The following is a 22903-nucleotide window of genomic DNA, read 5'->3' as shown; positions in this document are numbered from 1 at the left end:
ATCACCGTCCATATGACTGTATGCCCATTACTGTCTGGTAGATCGACCACAAAATCCATACCTATCTCATCCCAAGGCCTAATGGGATTTGCGACTGGTTGTAGTAAACCGAGGGGCTTCCCTGGCCGTGGTTTTGATTTAGCGCAAACAGTGCAGCTTGTGACGTACGCATCCACGTCAGACCGTAGACGTGGCCACCAGAACTGGCGCCGGATCAGGTGTAATGTTTTGAGGAACCCAAAGTGACCGGCAGTTTTGGCATCATGACACCTTTTAAGGACGTCTTGCCGTAATACACTAGGGATATACATTTTATCTCCTTTCCAAGCTAGTCCATTGTTATATGTGACGAGCTGTGTGTTCTCTGCCACCCACTTATCCTGGGATGTGGCCTCCCGTACTGACTCCTCCCAACACCGTTGGTTTTCTGCGCTGGACGCCGCCCTCCCACCGTGGCCGTTACCAGGGAGGATAGCCTGAACAACGTCGTCCCGTTTACTGTGGAATTGGGGTAGTCGTGATAAAGCGTCAGCGAGGAAGTTCTTTCCTGCCGGTACATATTTCAAGACAAAGTTGAAACGTTGGAAATAGTGGGCCCATCGCACCTGTTTTGGGGATAATTTCCTGGGGGTTTGTAAAGCTATCAGGTTTTTGTGGTCCGTCCAGACCTCAAATTGGGTACGGGCCCCTTCTAGAATGTGTCGCCAACTAATGAGAGCCCATCGGACAGCAAAAGCCTCCTTTTCCCATATAGCCCAACCCCGTTCCGTGGCACTAAATTTCTTGGATGTATATGCGCATGGTTGCAACTGCCCTTGGCTATTGGGCTGCAACAACACAGCCCCCACGGCCACATCACTTGCGTCCACCTGCACTATGAACGGAGTCTCTTGATCAGGATGCTGTAGTTACTGGGGCCTGTGCAAACTGAGCTTTCAAGCTGTCGAAAGCCGTCTGGCAAGCCGACGACCAATTCAGCTTCTGACCCGGCCGTGGCTTTCCCACCTGTCCCCTAGTTTGCAAAAGGTCAGTGAGTGGCAATGCTATATGGGCGAAAGAGGGAATAAATTGCCTATAGAAATTGGCAAACCCGAGGAAACTTTGCAATTGTTTCCTTGTCTCTGGGGCTTGCCATTCCAAAACGGTGCTGACCTTCTTCGGATCCATTGTCAAACCGTCTGTAGAAATTCTATAGCCCAGATAATCCAACTGAGTACGATGGAATTCACATTTTGACACCTTCACATATAATTTAGCGTCCAATAAACGCCGCAATACCTGACGGACTAATTGTACATGTTCCTTCATTGTTCTCGTATAGATCAGTATGTCGTCTAGGTACACTAAGACACCACGGTAGAGGTATTCATGGAGAACCTCGTTGATTAATTGCATAAACACTGCCGGGGCACCCTGCAGTCCGAATGGCATAACCCGGAATTTATAACTTCCTAGGGGGCAATTAAACGTGGTTTTCCACTCATCCCCCTGTCTGATTCTAACCCGGTAATACGCCTCCCTCAGGTCTAACTTAGTGAAATATCGCCCCGTCGCTAATGTGGCCAGAAGGTCTTTTATCAACGGGAGGGGATACAGTGGTTCTACACTCACAGCGTTTAGACCCCGGAAGTCGACGCATAAGCGAAGGCCCCCATCCTTCTTCTCCCGGAATAGTACTGGAGCAGCCATATGGGCTCTACTGGGTTCAATAAACCCCCGGGCTAAGTTCTTGTCGATATATTTACGCAATTCATCTACCTCCCTTGGTGTCATCGCATACATTCGGGGTTTCGGTAACTTCGCACCAGGTACAAGTTCTATAGCGCAATCTGTCCTACGGTGAGGTGGTAATATATCACACTCCGCCTCGTCGAATACAGCTGCTAGATCTGTATACACTGCTGGAACCCCCGGTGTCAGGGGTCTCGACCTATGTTCGGTCCCTTCCAGCAACCGACTAGAGGGTTCAGGAGCACTTGGTTCAGGCCCTAGTTCAAGGCGGAGTTTGCGATACCCTCCTTCCCACCAGATAGTTGGTTTCCATTTGTCCAGCCATGTTAACCCCAGGATAATGGGTTCGATCATAACATCCACTACTATGAACCGAGTATGATACTCTTTATGCTCTCCTATCCGTAATTGTACTAGTTCCGTTACCTGCGTAGCAGGAGCCCCCCCCAACGTTGACCCGTCCACCTGTTCAAACTTAATAGGTGAGTGCAACCGATATAACCGTAACCCTAACTGCACCGCTAATGCTCGTCTCATCAAGCAACGAGTACAGCCAGAGTCGATTAGCGCTCCCTGTTGTACAGCCAGACCCCGTCGTGTGTTCTCCATCGTAACCGGGATCAGAAAAGGACGAACGGGAGCACTCACCATTGGATCCCGGTTGCTGTCCTCCTCGTCGCTATCCCCCTCTACAACGAATGCCTCGCCAGTGCTGGAACGTTCTGCAGGCTCGATTGGTGACGTGTCGTTACCAGACGGTCGAGCCTGAGCCACGACCTTGGACCGTTCTGGCGTGGTCCTTTGGCGTTCACGGCCCTTCCCCCCAGTCGCGGGTGTTCGGCTTACGGGTTGTTGGGAGGGCGGAAGAGGGCAGTCCAGAGCACGGTGGCCTATCTGATTGCATCGGAAACAACGAAACGTCGGCCGACGAACGGAGTCTCCAAGCGCTGTAGGTGCACTTCCTCGGTTGGCCACAGGTCGCTCTGGCAGCCTCCTCACTTGGGCTGATGGTCCTGCACTGGGTCTGCTGCGGAACTCTTTCAGCCCCATATCCAGGTCTATGGCTGCTCGAAACCACTCCGACAGACGCGGTGGTAATCCTCGATATACGCATGCCTGTCTCAGGTCCCGATCCAGTCCCAAATGAAATTGATGCACAAGCATACGTTCAGGCCACGCCCGCAACCGCCCAGCGATGGAACGGAATTCTTTCACATAGTCCTTGGCAGGACGGCCTTTTTGTCTCAAGGACACAAGCTCCCCTTCGGCCTGTTGTGTCCTAGAGTCATCCTCGAACCGGGCCCGAAGGCCCTCCAGAAAAAGTCCAACGTCAGTTAACTCACGGGCGTGGTCGCTGTGTAGGTCCGCCACCCAGTCAGCAGCCTCCCCTGCCATAACGGTGGTAAGGGCAACCACCATGGACCACTGGGATGGGTAGAACCGGCCATAGAGATCGAGATAACTGATAGCCTGGCTGAGAAAGATTGCCACTCGGTCCGCACTCCCATCAAACGTTGCTTGGAAAGGGGGAGGGCCCCACATAGGCTGGGCCCCCCATGGCCCCGCCGTCCAGGGTGGTATGGACCTGGGCTGCCCAGCAGGTGTGCCACGGAAGCTCTGTGAGGGTGCCCGCCGCCCTGTTTCGGCCCGACGTTCCTCCTGTGCAGGCCGACCCCTGGTATCCGGGCGACCCGTTGCCCTCTCCTGACCGTCTGTAGGGGGAATGGTCTCACGTCTCTGTCCAGGGGCCCCCCCGTCTGCCCTCAACTTTGGGCTGGCCAGACGGAAACGGGTATCTGTTGTAGTTGTAGAAGCCCCTTGCCAAGCTGCTGAAGACTCCCCCCCCATAGCCCATGGTTGCCAGGACTGTGCGTCCCGAAAGCTGGCCTCCCCAAACTTCTCCCTTAGGACATCCAGAGTCGAAGGAGCCAGTTCGGTGGAATAACTCCACCCCCCCCTTCCTCATCATCAATCCACCGCCTCTCTCTCCACCTAAGGAACCTTTCATCCGTGGAGGGTGGGGTCGGCACTCCCTTACTCGGACCGGTGAGGCTGAGCTATGCCACCATTCTCCAGAGGCCATAGTTGTCCTCCCCTCCGGCTCGCCTGGCCCCTCACATTGACTCCCCGTCCATTCCTTCGGCCAAACGACAGGGGTGGGAGCCTCATCCAAGCCCCCTGCGCTTGCCTCCACTTGCTCTACCCCGGAGTCCTCCCCCACGCACAGCTCAGGATCCAAACCTTCAGCCATTCGTCTGTTTGATTCCTCCGCTGAAGTAAAAAGAAAGGCGCCGTTTTCCTCTCAGGATCCTCGGACCACGAAACGGAAGAAACACAACAAATCACCAATAGACAAGGTTTTGCTTTGGGATGATGGTTTACTTTCGTAGCAACGAAGGATACAGCAGTCGTACGCGATTTAAAAACGGCGCTATGGGCGTTTAGCTCGTAGCGTTTTTATGCCTCTCCGCCCAGCTGCTGTGGGGCGTAGCCCGCGCCGCGCCCATCCGCCCCCCCGAACCAGCGAATCAGCGGCGGAATCCTCTCCGCCCAGCTGCTGTGGGGCGTAGCCCGCGCTGCGTCCATCCGCCCCCCCGAACCAGCGAATCGTCGGCGGAATCCTTTAGCTGAGATGACGTTGCATGCGGGAAGCTGCTGCCACGAGAAGCCCTATATCCGACGCACCCCGCCACCTCACCCGGCCGCCTACCCCAGCGCCCCGAGCCCCACCCCCGTGTGCCACCATGTGCGCCCGCTGGCCGTCCATCCCCGAAGCTGAAGGGCGAGGGATCGGCGGTGAGTTGTGTCGAGCGTGAGGGCGAGCTCGACACTTTACTGATAATCAGCCGAGTGCCACAATCACCCTATCCCTGCTACAGTTAATTTTGATGCACTAAAATAACAAATGAAGTTATTTGCAATATGAGACAACATTGTCTTTAGCCAACACTAATCCATTCAGTGGCCAAATATTATATTACAGCCACGTTCACAGAACATCAGAAAGAAACAGAAGTCATCAATGTGAGACAGAAATATCTCCCAAATTCTAGTGCCATATGCATCTCAGCATGCACATGAATTTTTTTTGACAAGGTCCAGATGTTATGGTTATCAACCACAACATTACAATAGGATATATAAATCTGTGCCTTCCATTATATATTTTTTCAGTATGATGGCCCACATTGACCTCTCTTTGTTTCCTGTAGTATTAAGTTACATTCCTCACATATCATCCCAGTAGTACAATTGATCTACTTTCAGTCAGTCAGTCAGTCAGTCAGTCAGTCAGTCAGTCAGTCATATCCTTCATTTTTTTAAATAAATAACTCAAGACAGTGAACGCACCCAGTACTCCTTCCTTCTCCTATTTTCCCCACAGCAACAATGGATTGGGTTGGGCTGAGAGTGTGACTGATCCAAAGTCACACAGTCAGCTTACATGCCTTAAGGCAGAACTACAATTCAGAAATTCCTGGTTTCTAGCCTGTTCTTTAACCACAAGATCAAATTGGCTAAAATGTTATTAGAATATGAGCATACCCAATAATTTGCTATTATGTGCTTTTCAGTCAGAATCTTTATTTTTATAAGATCTACAATTATTACATAATGTACTATAATTAATTATCTTATAGAACTGAATTTGGACTTTTGATCATCCATCCTTAATAAATTATCCTGATTAAGCATTTTTATTTTTATTTCATTTTACAGTGGTAATTACTGATGTGATTTTTGAGACACGTGGAAATAAATTTCTGGAATCAACAACCTTTTGTTGTTGATATGATATGAAGAACATATTAAGAAGGTTAAGTTATAAACATATGGAAAAAGCAGAATATAAGAGCAATTAATACAAATGAACAGGCATTGTTAATAAAATAAAAACCCAGAATATACAAAGAAACTTAAAGAAAGCTTTGTCGGCTGCTAATTTCTTCAGTGCCATTTATTTGAAATTTTTCTTTTTACGTTTGATGATTGCTAGGGCAACGGGTGTTAATGATAGCTCACAACAAGATGGAAATGTAACATGAAAAGCTACTTTCTGTTTTCAAAAATAAACACTGTCACTAAAATTTTTCTTCTTTATTCACATTTCACTTTGCTCGCCTAAAAGATGGGAAAAATGGAAATGAATATAGCAGTAGGTGGTGCATATTACATCCATTAGAAGGCATAAGAAGAAAAAAGCAATCTTTGCTACACTAGGAGCTTGCTAATAAACACATACTATCCCCAATACCAATTCAACTAAGTATTTTTCTCTTGCTTCATGAAAGCAAGTTTATTTTCTTTCCTGTTCTAAACATGCATGATGTAGTTTGGAACGATCTATCAAAACCATTAAGAGGAACTTTCCTATCTCCAACCTGTGTGTCTCCATATTTGCATACCCAATTAATAAAGAAGCTGTTTCCATAAATAAAACAGGGCAGTTTCTTTTCTTATCTAGCTACAGCATACATCACTTTTCAATTTTTAGAAAACAATAAAGTCATTATTTTAGTTCTGGATTAATTTTAATGTAAAACATTTTTATACTAGTTTTCAAAACCTTTGTCCTCTGACACATTTAGAGCACTTTTACCTTGTCCAGAAACATCAGTGTTATCAAGATTGTATATAATAATGGTTGTATAAGACAAATTTGGGGAAAACACTGAAATCTGATGAGGGAGAAATCTATTTTCATAGAATTGGTGGAACCCAAAATTTGATGGAATTCAAATTGTACTTGCTATATCAAAATCTATGTATTGTTTTTCCATAACTTACATTATCTCATTGCAAATATCAAAGTGGTTTTTATAAGCATTTTCTTAAGAATAATCACAGGGAAAACTGAGATTATACTAATTCCTAGATTTGGTTTTACTTTCCATATCACCATGACTTTATTCAAACTTTATATTCATAACCTTCTATTTCCAACTTCTTGGGAGATAAATTGCTTTGGATTAGAATAAATTTATGTTTTTAAACTTATATTTTTTATGTGTTCTATAATGATTAGATGTGAAATACCAGAATAATTATAATGATAATAAAGTTTTAAATCCAACTCATAGTTCACTGAATATATTATCACATGAAATGTAATAGAATAAAATTAGGATGACAGGACAGATTAAAGAACAAACTATTTCCCACCCCTTTCATGTTTTCTGTTCCTATTTAAATTAAGCTAATATTTCAGACTTGTTTTTACTGGGAGCCAAACAAAAATGATGACATGTAATTAATTAAACACAGGAGCAATACAACTGATGAAAATTTTCTAGCAGGCTTTATTACCATCCATCAAATCTTATTGATCCATATCATTAAATGCATTTTCAAGTTAAACATCTAGTAAAAGCATTGGTATTTTCTTCCTCCTGACCAAGGCAAAGCTTTGTTTGAATTGTTTTGGTAGTAAGAAAAACAATTTCATACAGAAGAAGTACATTGCTTATATTTTCTGTTTTTAATGGTTTTCAAAATGTTCCCTATCAAAGCTAATGGAAGTAGATTATTTCTTTTATTTTTATTTAATGTTTGCAAACAGGCAACAAGAAAGGGCTATATTTTGGCTTCTTCATTCCTCAAAGCAGTACACCAAGCATTTTTAAAAGTATCCTGAGGCCACCTTTTGTACATCAGAGATGAGTAAGAATTATAAAATTACTTTTACCACATTATATACATGAGTCAGAAATATCTTTTTTTCTGACTCTTATTACTAATATTTCTGATTTTATACAACAGAGAAAAAATTATCAAAAAAGCTTTTCTGACATAAGAAATAATGTCTAATCTTGTATGCATTTCTTGCTTCAACTGACTATCATCTCAAATTACATATCATACATAGAAATCAGTGGAGGAGAATATTTGTAGCTCAGGTTTGAAATGCTTGTTTTCTTGTAGATGTATCATTACCCAAACTAGGTAACATCATCAGCACTGATGATGTTACCGACTTGGGTACTGAAATGTCTGTAAGAAAACAACCATATTCAGAGACCAGCAAGGACCCCACAGATAGAAATCTCACATCACTAGATGCTAACTTAAACAGACTACATCTTGATAGAGAATATTAATATATTTAGCTGAGAATAATGAGAAGAGCATAATTTCTTATGAAAATTTTTTACAATATTGCAATTGTAAAATATTAAGGTCTTTTTAATAGTTATTTAGGTAATATCTTCTATGGCCTTTTCTTCTGCCATACCCTTTTCTATAGCTGCGTCAGATGCTATTATTTAAGTACCAATTATGATGACTTGAACTGCTATTTGTTTTCTATTCCATTCTGTGCAACAGTATCTCAGATTCCCAGCTTAATTACCACTTAGCAAGGGAAGGTTCTCAGATTGAATGTTCTAGGTTTCAATCTAAAGCGCTATATCGGCTCTCTTTTCGGCCTAATGTCAGTTTCACTTTTGGACATTATTCAAATACACAAGAATAACAGAATGTGTAAAAGAAATGCCAATTATAAAATACAATTTAAGAACTGAGTCATATTGCTAGAATTCTTCTAATTTCTAAAATTGGCATTTAGAAACTTGAAGAAATTACATAACTAGATTCTGAATGCCAATTCATTGCTTATTTCTTTTAATCCTTTTATTATAATCTCCTTATTTGTGACTTCTGGCTATTTACTGGCTTCTCTGTGTGTTACCTACTGCAGGTAAAAACTGTTGCAGTTGATCATTTTCAGAAAAGACAGATTAGATAAAGTACGGTAATTTGGTTACTAAGCAACTGATTGTTCAATATTGAAAATTCCCTATCCACCTGATAACTTACTTGATAAATTATCAAGTTATAGATATATGACAGTCCCATGGCTTCTCATTTAAAGGGTCTTATATTTAACTTCACCATTAATAAAAATTAAAGATTTGGGTATTTTTAAAGAAAAGAAACAAAGGTTAATTTCAGAATAATTTGATTCACAATAAAAGAAATTGGCTGCTTAAAGAAGGGACAGATGCAGAATCAAGCATAATTATAACTAAGAAAGTTCAGTTCAACTCATATTACATATGGATTTAGCTACCTATCTGCTAGGAAATGAACATCATGGATAACACTGAATTAGTGCTAACTATTCATTCTTCTATCATGTCCTCTCAGATCATTTTTAAATTAGTAAATAAAGGCAATGGAACAAGGTGAATTAATCTAAATATGAAGTATTTGAAGTACATTAAGACACTTTTACTGTCCAAATTAATTAACTGTGCATCATTTAGCTACGTTTTGAAAGATAAAATGTTTACCTAAATTTACAAGAATCTGGGTCTCTAAAAGATAATTATGCATGGGCAATTAATTCCCCTTGGTGTAGAATCAATGTAATACATGCATTCAATGCTGATGCCAGTGTATTCCTCCATTTAAAATAAAATGGCACTAATTAAAGCAGAAGCATATTTCATTTTATAAATTAATTCTAAAGAGATACTGAAAAAGAATTTCCAGAATGTTAGAAATGGGTAACTTATGCCTGCATACCTACAAAGCCAACATCAGATTCATATCACTGGTACTAGCCCCATTTTTAAATTAATAAATGGTCAGCAGAAATTTTATGTTATCAATGAACATAAACTCTTGAGAATTTCCCAGATAGTTTGTCATATTAACACTATATTAATATAACAGTTTCATCATAATGGCATTTATCTAAATGTTATTAAATGATCGACTTAAGCTTTTCTGATATAGATATATTGGTACATGTCAAAAACCTCTAGCAATTATTGTGGCTATCATGCCAAATGCAATGTTACTGTGACCCAGTGAAACTATTTGAAACTATCTGTAATCCAACCAAATTATGTTAACCACTCAATGATAAAGAATCATAAAATATTAAATATGTTTCTTATGATAGTATCTGATGGTATCAGTTCCATACAATGTGTTTTCATTTACATTAAACACCTCAGGAAATGTTCAAAAAGAGTTAAACTTAAGCATAGAGATTAAGCTTTATTATGCTATAACTACAGGTTTGCTCCATTATTTTTCTGTTTTGATTTATTATTACTAAATTTGTTCACATGGACTTCTTTACATAAAACCTGCCCTAAGAACTACAGGTTTCTATTCCATCAACTTCACTTGTATCACACTTAGCCTTCTTCCAAAGCACCATTAAAATGCTGTACTATAACCACAAAGAAGGCTGTACTTCCAAGGCCTTTCAGGCTGAGGCAAACAGAAATTAAGGGGATCAGAAGTATTGACCTACACATTGGCATTTGATCATTTTTGATTCCTTACAAATAAAAACTGGCAACAGAATTGATCCAGACTTTAATAAGTTCTGGCATTATGTATACATGTCAGAAAGAAATCAGACTTTTATATTATGTATTTTGAACCATAATTTTGAAAATATAATAGTTGAATGTATCGAACTTTTTCTAGATACTTAAGAGACATAATTCTTGAAGCTGAACTTTAATATATGCAACATCCTTTTACATCACAACAACAAAATAGGTTTTATATAAAGGAAAGCTATAGAGCAGCTCATTTAGCAGTGAAAATTTATCACCTCACAAATAGTGACTAAATTAAATTCAATGTACGAGCTATTCATAAACATTAGATTTAAATTAAGATTTTATCATTTATACTTACAGTTGACACTGGTCTCCTTTGATTCCTTTGGTTGTGCAGAAGCATTTCCCTGTTTGCATGTGACAAATATTTGCATGACCACTGCATGTACAAGCTATAAAATCAGAAAGGATTTAACAATTATATTACAATTTTTAATACAATACTTTGTATATCAAGACCATATATCCAAAAATGTATATTTTTGACTGTGCAGCATTACATGATTGTGATTTGTGGCCTTCCCTGTTGGCTTCCCACAAGCAATATCAATGGAGAAGCTGGAAGGAAATTGAAAGTCACATTCACCTGACATCCTCGCTTATGGTCCTTGTTTAACAACAGAAACCGGTACACTGTCACAGACAGCATACATTACAGCTGTAGTGCTTACTGATGGAAATTCCAGTCCAATTCTCATCATTATTTGAGGATATTTGTTGTCCTCTTCGTGATGGAATAACAAAAACCTTTGTATAATGACAGTAACTGGGCTAGAATTTCCATCATCAAGCATTGCAGCTGTAATGTATGATGTCATGTGACAGCACCATTTAGGGATAGCGCCTCCAGCAGGTACTGGTTGCTGTCATTAAGCGAAGACATCATAATTTAAATGCCACCTTACAATTTTTAGCATAAGTTATTTTTCTTCCAATCCAATCTTTATTATCTCTGATGTCCTTTGATAGAGATAAAATAACCTTTTTCCTGAACAGATTTGAAACCAGCAAATGTCAACTAACAATATCCTGATCATTTGCTACTTCATCACCAAGCACAACCAAGAGCACTGCCCACAGCAGTAATGTCACATAGCAACTTCAAGCCACTTCTAAATCCACTAATCCCAATTCTTCATGCATCTACATTTTAAAACTGACAATATTATTTATCTTTATCAATGTAATTAAAGGAAATGTTCAACAGGAATAAATTATAAGTATTCAAGGGTGCGCTTCCTTTTCTCTAAAGTAACACTAGCTGCAGCTACCCACCCAAAACTCTGAAGTATTTTCTGTAAAATGTACTTGAATTTTCATCCAACTTTGTTAATAAGATATATGGTAAAAAAGTTGTAATTTAAACTTAAAGCTTAATATTTGCCATTTGTTAACTACAATTAATATATACTAAATGAATTAAATGACGTAGACATTAATTAATTATGCCCTTCTTAACACAAGAAGATAGGATGGGAAATGATATAAATCACTGCAATAACTGTGAAAGAGGCAAAGCATCAAGGATTTAACTGAGAATTTGACTTCTTTTAGCTAAAAAAACTTGTTGCTTATACTAGAATTAATGTTCTGCTGTCATTCGGGAGCAGGAAAGTCATGCCTCTTTAGCACAAATAATTCACTTTTCAACTCTTCTCTCTACTGACTGCCTGTTGTACCATAACCTCTTATTATTCTCAAGGCTGATGGGATATGCTGAGAGAGAATACAGAAAAATAATGGAAAAAACATTATGTGAAGAAAGTAGTCAGTAGACTTGGGCAGATGTATAATAAATGTAATAACCAACACTATGATCTCATTCAAATACAGTAGTAGATGTACCTTAAAGAAAACCCCATGACATAGAAATTTAACAGTAATGCTAGGATTTTTTTCTTAAAATTCTGAGTTGTATCATAATGAACATCATTTAATCAGAGCAAGATAATTGAAAAAAAGAATGCATATGATGTCATATTTTATTTGTAATCTTACAGTTGGGATTCCTGTTATTTTATTATCTATCTAATCAAGAGAAGATTGCCAGCAATTCACTGAGGAGTAATAAAATGCTGAAATACAATTTTTTTAAAAAAATTTGATTTATATGCCGCCCTTCTCCGGAGACTCAGGGCGGCTTACAGTGTGTTAAGCAATTGATTGATAAATCAATTGCTTAACGCAATTTAATTGATAAATAAACAATACAAAATGCCAAGCAAGGATTATATAATTAAATATATATTTCCTCTTTGATGATATTATTCTGAAATATACTGTTCTGAATAACTAGGAAGCAAACAGAACTCAAAATCAAAAATAATTTACTATTTATTTTCTCAAAGATGATAAAGTGTTTTAAATATCAACACATAATAATTATAAACAGTAGCTATTACAGCAAACTATATTATTAGTTTGGAGATCAGCAATCAAAACTGTTATATGCTACAAAAGTACATAAACATAAATAAAACATAACCTAATTATGCTTATAGACAAGTCAATATCTATGAATTACAATGAATTCAACAACAGTTCTAAAATTGTTCTCCTTACAAAAACTGCCACTGAGCAAAAAATAAGCAATTTTTATTCTGTAAGTTGCCTTGAGTCGCCATGGACAAATAGGCGGCAATAAAAAATTCAATAAATAAATAAATTTTCTTAGATCTTTCATCGCAGCAGTCTACTATCAGTAGTTATCTCTTTTCTTCATCTGGCTGGTCCAGTCAACCTGCTGCCAGATGAGTGTTAATGTTGAATGCTAAGAGAGGTATAGTATATGGAGTAATGCAACAAAATATAGAGAACTAGTTTTCTTGAATCTTCTCAAGAACTTGCAGAGAGATGTTTGTCCAAATTTATAGATGGCATTGTACCGAAGGCAGCATGCAAGAAACTATTCTGTAGGGCACACCAAATATTAGTATAGGAATTAAACATTATAGGCATAAAAGCAAAGGCCTCTGCATAGACTGTCTGTAGCAGGGGTCTCCAACTTTAAGCCTGGCAGACTTTAAACTGGTTGGGGAATTCTGAGAGTTGAAGTCCTCCAGGCTTAAAGTTGCCAAGGTTGGAGAGCCCTGGTCTAATAGAACTGTAGGAGATGCTATTTAATCCCTCCATAGACCTCATATAATTTTTATCTCTAGAGATATAACCTTATTGAAACAGAGGTGAGATGAAAATTTAAATCTGTACTTATGCTTAGGTTTTCTGAGGAAAAAATGAACTTGTCCTTGAGAATTAACGTTTGTGAGAGTCTTTCATACAGTTTACTTTTAATCAATATTTTAGCTGGCAAGTTCTCACACATATCTCTAAGGAACTGAGAACAGTTTGTAAATGTAAAAGTGCCTTTGGACTACACCAAATCAATGGAAAGCATTACATTGATCAATTTATTTTAGACCACTTTTAATACTCTCAAGTTATTCTACCAGCAAAATTATGCACGCAAAGCATTTTCCTTAATACCTTAAAGACTTTTACTGCTGCTGGCAAAACTATCACTGAGAAATAGAGCTATAGGTTTCTGTATCTGTGCACTCTGGTTTAAATTTTCCAAGTTAAGATTAGCTGAAGAGTAAATACCCTAAGAATTTTAAAACCTCTGCTTTTTCGGTTATATTATTTATCTTCCACTTATGCAATATCCTTTTGCTAATTTTAAATTTATCAGTTTGCTAATATAATCAAGCAAACATATAAAGTGTACTCAAAAATAAACTCCATTTATTTGAATGAAGTTTATTCTCAGATGTAAAAACAGAATTGAAAATATACAAAATCTTATAGGATAAATATATCTCTATTTTTTTCTAAATATTTCATCATCAACAATTATTCATTCAGAAAATTAATTCAAAATAAATTGGAAATAAAACAGCACCTATGTGATTCGTTGATTGCATCCATTCATCATAAATGCTTATTCTTTATATTTTAAAACAAGTTATACTTGATGTTTTAATTGTTATTTAGTAAACTGTCATGAGGCAGTTTGGATTTGGTAGACAAATCTAATAACATAAAGAAATAAGTCTAGGAATGACATCACTATGCTCTTGTCTGTTTAATAATGTACAAATGTACAATGTACTTCCTGTTTTCATGCATATTTTTGCATGAATTTGTAACCTACATTATTAGAATTCCCTCCAAAGTAGAAGTTACCGGTAAGTCAGTTCAAAAAACCACTTTTCTACACCAAATAGGATCATGATAGTCTTTAATTTTCATTTAAATCCAAATTGCCTTCTAATTTTCTAGCCTCCTGGTTCAATATGCTTTATTTCCCTTTCTGGCAGTTTGACTACATAGACATTTCAATAACGTCCTCTACAATATTCATTAAAGATATTCAAGATATTTTATTTTATTTTTAGTTAATTTAATTAAAATAGTTGAATAAAAGGACACCTTGAATAATTTAATCAGCTATATTATCTATATCTATTCTATTCCTGCTCAACCAACAAAGGACCTTATTGGGGGATAGATTTTCCTTCTCAAATTTTTCCAAAAATAATTGCATTATGGCTACCTTTGTCATTTTCATTCTTTTTTTTTAAGTGTAGCTATAGCCCTGGTCTTTGTTATACCTTAAGCAAAAAAAAATAAAAAATGAACCTATATTTTTTCCCAAGATTAGTTATCAATAATTTATATTCTAATAAAATGATATGAAAATAAACTGTCATACTTATTAGTGAATCTGTTTCTATAGACAATTCACAGACAGTTTTTATAGATTACACTAAACACAATTGAAACCATTGAGTGTGACATAATCACATTCTTTAGGATATCCTCAGGATTGATAATGTATCTTCTTTCTATCTGAGGGATAAATACTTGTCTATCAGCCAGTTTAATAAAGCATAAGGTTCTGTATATGACTCAAAATAAAAATATCATATTATGGGAAAATATTTCTGTCAATGTTCGTCTTCAAGTTAATATGAAAATGACAGAATATGACACGATTCAAAACATGTATGAAAATGAGAGAAATGTTAAAATAGGTAGTTACATAAATGATGTAGTACCATCCACCAGAACTTTCCTTATTTTCTATAGTCTTCATCAGAACATTGAAGCATCATTCAATTTTCAAATATTTATTTATTTAATCCAATTGTGCCCATTTAAATATTGGGTACATCCATTACACTAGAATTTTGTGAACTTGAAAAACTTTTCAACATTACCTGTACACTGTCCTCCATTTGTTGGATCTCCATAATAACCGGGCATGCATGTTTCACACTGTTTTCCTGTAGTTAGATTTTTGCATTGGTCACATACATTGCCATTAATGCAGGTGCTATGTCCATTACATTGGCAAGCTGCAATTAAAACAAAATAAATATGTATATATGTATGTATGTCATTCTTAAAAAGTACAGAACATTGTGATTAGCATCAACAAATGAGTTTGGTAAACTGAATAGATATAAGTAGTTGATGAAGAAGAATATAAGAATATAAAGAATATACCTTGCTTATATTACTTCCCTATGTGCAATCTAATTTCTTTTATTAGGAACTTTGGATTCTGTTCCTTTGCTGCGGTAATGGCAATGCAGAGAAAACTACATATTGTAATCCAGTTACAGAGAGAAGATATAATGAGACAGCTATGCTATAAAAGAGCATAGCTCCTTGGCCATGTAACACCTTCAGATCAAGGGCTGGCCTTTGTACTCCAAATATCCGCAGGAACTAGCAGAATATATTAAGAAAGAGAGTGAAGGAGGCCAATAGAAAGAACCAATTGCCAAACAAACCATGGAAAATCAGTCCATTTCTTTCTACAGTAGCAGCAGTGTCCAATAAGGCAGATTCCTTTATGAGAATAGTAAGAAAACTAATATAATTGGCTATTCACAGAAACAACTAAAATCCACCAGTCTAACTCTTTTCCTATGGTGGTACATTGACTGATGAAATCTGTAGTAGATTAAACATGCAAATCTCATCGACAAGTACTTATTAACCAGCTGCCTGGTCCTGCTATACTTGTTCAAAAACAAACAATATCAATAGGAAAAACCATTATATCCCAAAAGTCAATTTTCACCTCTTAGCCTCTCTGGCCTGATCATTCTTGAATACCCTTATTACTAATTACCCTGTTGCTATCTTACATGGATCATTATTCTTTGCTATCCATAATGCCCTAAACTAATGTAGCACTTCTGCTTTGTGCATGCTTCTCTTATGAACATGTTTCTGTCTCTTTTTCACATTCTGTGGCCAGAATAAAGCAAAGTGTTATAATACCAAGGTTGTGCTGATGAAAAAAACCTAAAGAATGCTTGCACTTGTGAATCATGGCAGTTCCTTCAAACAAATTCAATTGTTGTGGCCCTGCCCTCCGAGCCTATCTCATCGGAGGAAGAAGGCTCCGAACATGAAGAAGAGGAGTTGGCCAGGCCTCCCTCTCCAGGCCCCTCCCCTCTGGCACTGCCTCAAGTGCCGGCCGAGGAAGAGGAGATTAGCCAGGAGCCAGGTGTCTCCGATGAGAGCGAGGGAGGTGATCTGTCGTTCCTGGATCCACGCCAACGAAGGCGTGATAAACGGTTGCAGCAGTTAAGGAGGCGTGCCAGGGATTATAACTGAGTCACTGGACCACACCCCAGAGACTATATAAGAGAGTGTGGTGGCCATTTAAGACTCTGTGACGGACAAAAACTAACTCTGGCTAGTCACTTGAACAACGCTTAAAGCTGCCGAAGGTTTCTTGTTTGGAACTGGACTATTTGCAATTTGTACGTATTTTCTGTTTATCTGATGAAGTAAAGCCCTTGGCAGTCGATGCTCGTATAGCTGCCATGTTTTAGATAACAACCTATGTGCGTACCAAGTGCTTTCTTAACCCTCGGCTGGCTGTGTTTGTGTGTGTGTGGAGACGGGGACAGAACATCAATTCTCAGTCACTGTCTTTTCATCTTGACAGCTTCCTGGGTACCTGGATGAAGATGTCTATCTGGATCCGCTCCAGTCCAGCTTCAGGCCTGGGCACAGTACGGAAACGGCATTGGTCACGTTGGTGGATGATCTCTGGAGGGCTCGGGATAGGGGTTGTTCCTCTATCCTGGTCCTGTTAGATCTCTCAGCGGCTTTTGATACCATCGACCATGGTATCATGCTGCGCCGGTTGGAGGGTGGGGGCACCGTTCTGCGGTGGTTCTCCTCCCATCTCTCCGACCGGACGCAGTCAGTGTTGACAGGGGGGCAGAGGTCGACCCCAAGGCACCTTATTTGTGGGGTGCCGCAGGGGTCGGTCCTCTCGTCCCTTCTGTTCAACATTTATGTGAAGCCACTGGGTAAGATCATCCGTGGCTTTGGGGTGGAGTTCCATCAGTATGCTAACGATACTCAGCTGTACATCTCCACCCCAGGCCATCCCAACGATGCCCTTGAAATAATGTCCCGGTGCCTGGAGGCTGTGTGGATCTGGATGGGGAGTAACAGGCTTCGACTCAACCCTTCCAAGACCGAGTGGCTGTAGCTTCTGGCATCCCGGTATAGCCAGCTGGTGCCATCGCTGGCTATTGGGGGTGAGTTATTGGCCCCCACGGAGAGGGCTCGCAACTTGGGCATCCTCCTGGATGCACAGCTGTCTTTAGAAGAGCATGTGATGGCCGTGGCCAGGGGGGCTTTTTATCAGGTTCGCCTGATTAGCCAGTTGCATCCCTTTCTGGATTGGGACTCCTTACGCACAGTCACTCAGGCAATCGTCACTTCCCGCCTGGACTACTGCAATGCTCTCTACATGAGCTCCCCTTGAGGAGCACCTGGAGGCTCCAACTGGTGCAGAATGCGGCCGCACGGGGGATTATGGGAGCGAGGGGGCGCTCCCATGTGACGCCTCTCCTGCATGAGCTGCATTGGCTTCCGGTGGTCTTCCGGGTGCACTTCAAGGTGTTGGTTACCACCTTTAAAGCGCTCCATGGCATAGGGCCTGGGTATTTGCGGGACCGCCTTCTGCCGCCAATAGCCTCCCACCGGCCATTACACTCCCACAGAGAGGGACTCCTCAGGGTGCTGTCAGCCAGGCAGTGTTGGCTGGCGACCCCCAGAGGGAGGGCTTCTCTGTGGCAGCACCTGCCCTCTGGAACAACTTGCCCCCGGAGATACGCATGATACCAGATCTCGGGGCTTTTCGCCGTGCCCTAAAAACTTTTCTTTTCCACCAAGCAGGGCTGGTGTAACCCCCCCCCTTTTTGAGATGTTAGATTTTAATTGTCTATGGGTTTTACTTGGGATGTTTTAAATTTTGGGCCAAAGTGTGTAATTCTTTTAACAAATTTTAAATTTTGTATTGGGATGTTTTTTATTTTGGCTGTGCACCGCCCTGAGTCCAGTAGGAGAAGGGCGGTATAAAAATTTAATAAAATTAATAAAATAAATCTGTCTTTCATTTTAAGAGATCATTTTTAATTCCTCATATTGTGAGAGAAACTAGAGAGAAGAGTTTCTATTAAGACTCAAAAATCAATCAATCAATACATACATACACACATACATATAGCAATAGCACTTAAGGCTTCACAGTGTTTTACAGCCCTCTTTAAGCAGTTTACAGTATTGCCCCCAACAATCTGGATTCTTATTTTATCGATCTTGGAAGTCTCGAAGGCTGAGTCAACCTATGCTTTGCTTTTGATATCAAGTTACCAATTTTCTAAGTTTCTGATTATGGCTATATTGCTGATAGCTATGTATTTTTGGGGATGTGTTATTAGGCAACACTACATACGAAGACTGTGCGAATCAACAGGAATATGTAGACAGAACCAGTTTTTAAATTATTAATGCAGCAACACATGACCTATTATATAAATGCCAATTATGCTGATAGAAGAAAACATTATTTATAATGTCATCATTAGTAAAATACTTTTAGTCTTCATACAAAATTGAGTTCCCAAGTATATTTTGACATTTAGACACTAGGTAAAAAAGATGCACTGATGAGTTTTAGTAAGTACTGCAATTTTGTATATTGCTTATATCCAATGATCTATCTTAGAGATAAGTATATAATATATGAACGACAAAATCCTTTTTACAGAAGCATGACAAGAAATAAAACCTAAGGCATGATACTAAGGAATTAATAAATTAGCTTTGATCCAGTTGAATGATTCATATTAATTAAGAAAACCAAATAAATGTTTTCTAAACACACGTTTGCAGAACTGTTCCAAATCACTGAATTGAAGAGGAAACATTTGATTTGATGACAAGATTTGGTTTCTGTTTTAAGTTGAAAATGTAACTATTGATTTCAAATGCTTCTCAATTCATTGAAAATTTGCATCTATGCATCTAGATCTATGTAAATAAGGCTTTGATCAATTCCTAGTGGTTTCCACTAATTTTTCAATTCAATGAACTAAGTGAATTTAATTTAGACTGAAACGATCAAGTACTAGATACTCTAATAATCAAACTATGAGATGTATGCTTTGATAGTTATTACCTGATGTTTTTATATGTTTGATTTTATGGCATTAATTATGTTAACACAGCACAATCAGCAACGCCTACACAGCATATTTAAATATTCTTTTCTTTCCAGTCAAATATTTGGAGAATTCAAAATAATAATTCCATTGAACATATAATTGTGCTAACATTATCTGTCTCTTGCTTTTGTCACATAGATGTTCTAGTTTCAATAAGAACTTCTACCTAATATTTATCAGTATTTCTTTAAATACTGATTGTTTGTTTTTCAGTGATTATATTTTACTACATTCCTATTATGTACAATTGAAATAGATAAACTCAGTAAGTAACTTTCAATGATAGTATAATAAAAAGAGGTTTAAAAGAGGTGATTAGTCTAATTGGTTTTATATGAGCAGATGTTACATTCTTTTCTTCAACACGGAGGACAGCTAAATTGCTTTGCTTCTATATTTATTTGTTTTTATTGAATTTACTGAATTTACTTTCTATAATTCTGATTAACTAAAGATTGCTGTGTAATTTAATTAATGGTCATAATTTGAGAGAAGCTAACTATGGAGTTATTAATCTTTCTGTTTATTTAGTATCAAGTTCAGTATCAATTGAACAAAGTTAAATTAAACTAATTAATCAACAACATATAATTTTAAATAGCATTGCTAGTAACCATTCATATAAACCTACCAATCTGGATGAAGACAAAGACAATAAAGACTGAAAGTTTTTCTTGAAATGTTTACTTTTTTCCTTCTGATTGTCAATCCTTTTGACACTAGTCTTTTTGTGGGAATGGGGGTGTTTAAAAAATGTTGTTAGATAATTAAGAATCATGCACTATTACAATCATAAAAGCAGCCAAATTTGAATAGTTATTTAACAGCAAGAAGTATTCTGCTGCTGTCATCCTAAGAGTGGGGCTGATTCCTCCAAAAAATTGGGACTATTTTGATATGGGCAAGAACGTCTGCCTATTTTTTTGTTAACTGTCAATACTTAGTATTATTGTTTAATAAGACAGTAAATAATAGATGATGAAGCATGTTCTACATAACTTTGTCTAGCTCTATAAGGCTATAACAGTTAATACTGTTTCTGTAATATTTGTTTCTGTCAGCCCTTGGAAACATTAGGGATATGTATTTTAATACATAGGTAATTATCATTATTATTTCTATTTCTGTTAAGGACCACAATCGTGTTGGGAACCAAAGAAACAGTTAAGCGGAGCCAAATGGAAAGGTTGACAAGGCCACTACTTAATTCTCTTTCTGAAATCTCTCCTCCTTGTTCTTTCTGACACATTCTTTCCACTCCCTGCTCTATGGAACGTATTAGGTGAGGCTGGTCTTATTTGAAGTCTGAACTATTTTCTTGTAGAGACCCACATATGGTCCTAAGCCTGTAGTATACCTACCTGTTTTAAAGGGCAATTTCATTCACTTTTTTAAAAAAGTATTGTGATCTTAATTGATTTATATTATATGTGGTTGTATTGATAGCAAACAAAATATTTTTTTTAAAGAATACAGGTTACCTTAAAAGTAAATAAATAACTGAATTAAATGTTCACTGTACATACTGTCCTAGATGCTACAGTGAAATTGAATTACAACCAAATGCTTACTCTCTTAAGAGGTCAGCTAAATGTGGTATTTGTTACATATCAGAACACCAAAAATCAATTCCTCTTCATTTTGGAAAACTGCCAGATAATCTCTAGAATGACTAGATTAGCATGGTAGGAGATTTTGAAGTTCCCCAGAATGTTTAGCCTCCAAAAATGGTCTGATTTATCTAAGCTTTGCTCCTACTATAAATTTGTCAAGCTATAAAGCTCTAAAATCTCTATACATATGTATTACTAACCTATTATTCAAAGAAAACTCCAGACAGAATATTTATGTCCTAGCTTTAGTCATTAAAAAATCTTCAGGTTTTTAAAACATTTTTACACTATTTCTGTCAAATCAAAACAACACTTGAAGAGAAGTATCCAAAAAGATAACTTTTGACTCATTTTTCATAACATTACATAATAGCATACATGTTCAATATGATTTAACAAACTTGAAATTTGACATAGTTTTTAAAAGTAGATAACAAGAATAATTGAGGAACATTTTATGGATCAAGATCTATATTTGAAAAACTTTTAAAATATACTAATAAACTAGCCAACAAAATATTTATGTTTTCCATATCCCAATCCAAAATTTATCCCATTTTTGGAAGCAAACAATTAACCTGCCATAATTTCATTGATAAAAGCACTACCAATAATAACAAATTCATCATACCTGGGCATTGGATAAAAGACCATTCATAATTTTTTTCTTTAGCACAAAGATTGTTGTCAATAACTATTTCAGTAGAATGCGTCCCACTGAACTTCACTGGCCCCCTTGCCGAGCCTTCTACACAATGGCCTTTGCCTGTATTACTGGGATCATTGCACCATCCACATCCTGGATGTTCCAGACACTGACTGCAAGTCCTCAACCCTGAACAGTTTTGAGCTGTAAATACACAGGATAAAGAAAAACCAGTAAAAGTTGAGTCTGCATAAGAGGATTTATAACTTTTAAGTCTAAACTTTTAAGTTTGAGAAACTAGATTGATATAATTAACTTTTATCATATCTAGCTATTGTATATGTCTATGGCTATAGAAGTGTAGGATATAACAACAAACAAAACAAATGACAAACGCAATAAACTGTTATATTTCAACAAATATACATATACTTGCTGCCTTCAAATCTGTATCAGCTCCTGGCCTAATAAGTCCCTGAAATTTTCTTTTTCCTAAGATTTTTTAAAAATGGTTTGCCACAGCTTTTTTCCTAGGGTTCAGAGAAAAAGTATGATTAAGACAAGTTCATCCAACTGACCTAAGGCAGGACTAAAATTCAGATTCCTGGTTTCTGGTGTGATGCCTTAACCCATGAATTCCCAAACTCTTTAGTTGATCAACCCCTTCAATGAGTTTCAGATGGTTGATTGACACCCCTCCAAAAACAATTTTTTATATAAAGCAGCAAATAGCAGCTCTAGCCAAGACCATCAGATTAAAATTTTAAATTCGTCTTTTTATAGGGGTATGGGTAAGGCATTTTAAATTGGGGAGCCATTTTAGATTTAATTCTGTTTTAAACGTATTTTAATTGTTTATATTGTATGTTTTTTAACTTTGGCTGTGCACCGCCCCGAGTCCTTCGGGAGAGGGGGCGGTATAAAAATCTAATAAATAAATAAATAAATAAATAAAAATAAAAGCTAAAATTGCCCCCTATAGGCAGAATCTCCAATTTC

The 22903-nt window shown here is 38.0% G+C and overlaps 1 protein-coding gene across 2 annotated transcripts in view; it reads right to left on the bottom strand.

The window, feature by feature from the left end:
* The window catches only part of ATRNL1 (attractin like 1), a 478418-nt gene that overhangs the window by 334978 nt on the left and 120537 nt on the right, over positions 1 to 22903 (bottom strand). For both annotated transcript variants that reach the window (XM_070944958.1, XM_070944957.1), the window contains 3 exons: positions 21890 to 22108; positions 15317 to 15454; positions 10396 to 10489 (listed from right to left, as the gene is read on the bottom strand). In XM_070944958.1, coding sequence (XP_070801059.1) covers positions 10396 to 10489; positions 15317 to 15454; positions 21890 to 22108 — 451 coding nt within the window. The remainder of the gene's footprint in view (positions 1 to 10395; positions 10490 to 15316; positions 15455 to 21889; positions 22109 to 22903) is intronic.

This window comes from Pituophis catenifer, unplaced genomic scaffold (genome assembly GCF_029215685.1).
Source record: "Pituophis catenifer annectens isolate HBS135680 unplaced genomic scaffold, rPitCat1.0.hap2 SCAF_6, whole genome shotgun sequence".
Taxonomy (NCBI): domain Eukaryota; kingdom Metazoa; phylum Chordata; class Lepidosauria; order Squamata; family Colubridae; genus Pituophis; species Pituophis catenifer.
The sequence above is the reverse complement of the archived record's forward strand: the minus strand, read 5'-3'. Positions and strand labels throughout refer to the sequence as shown.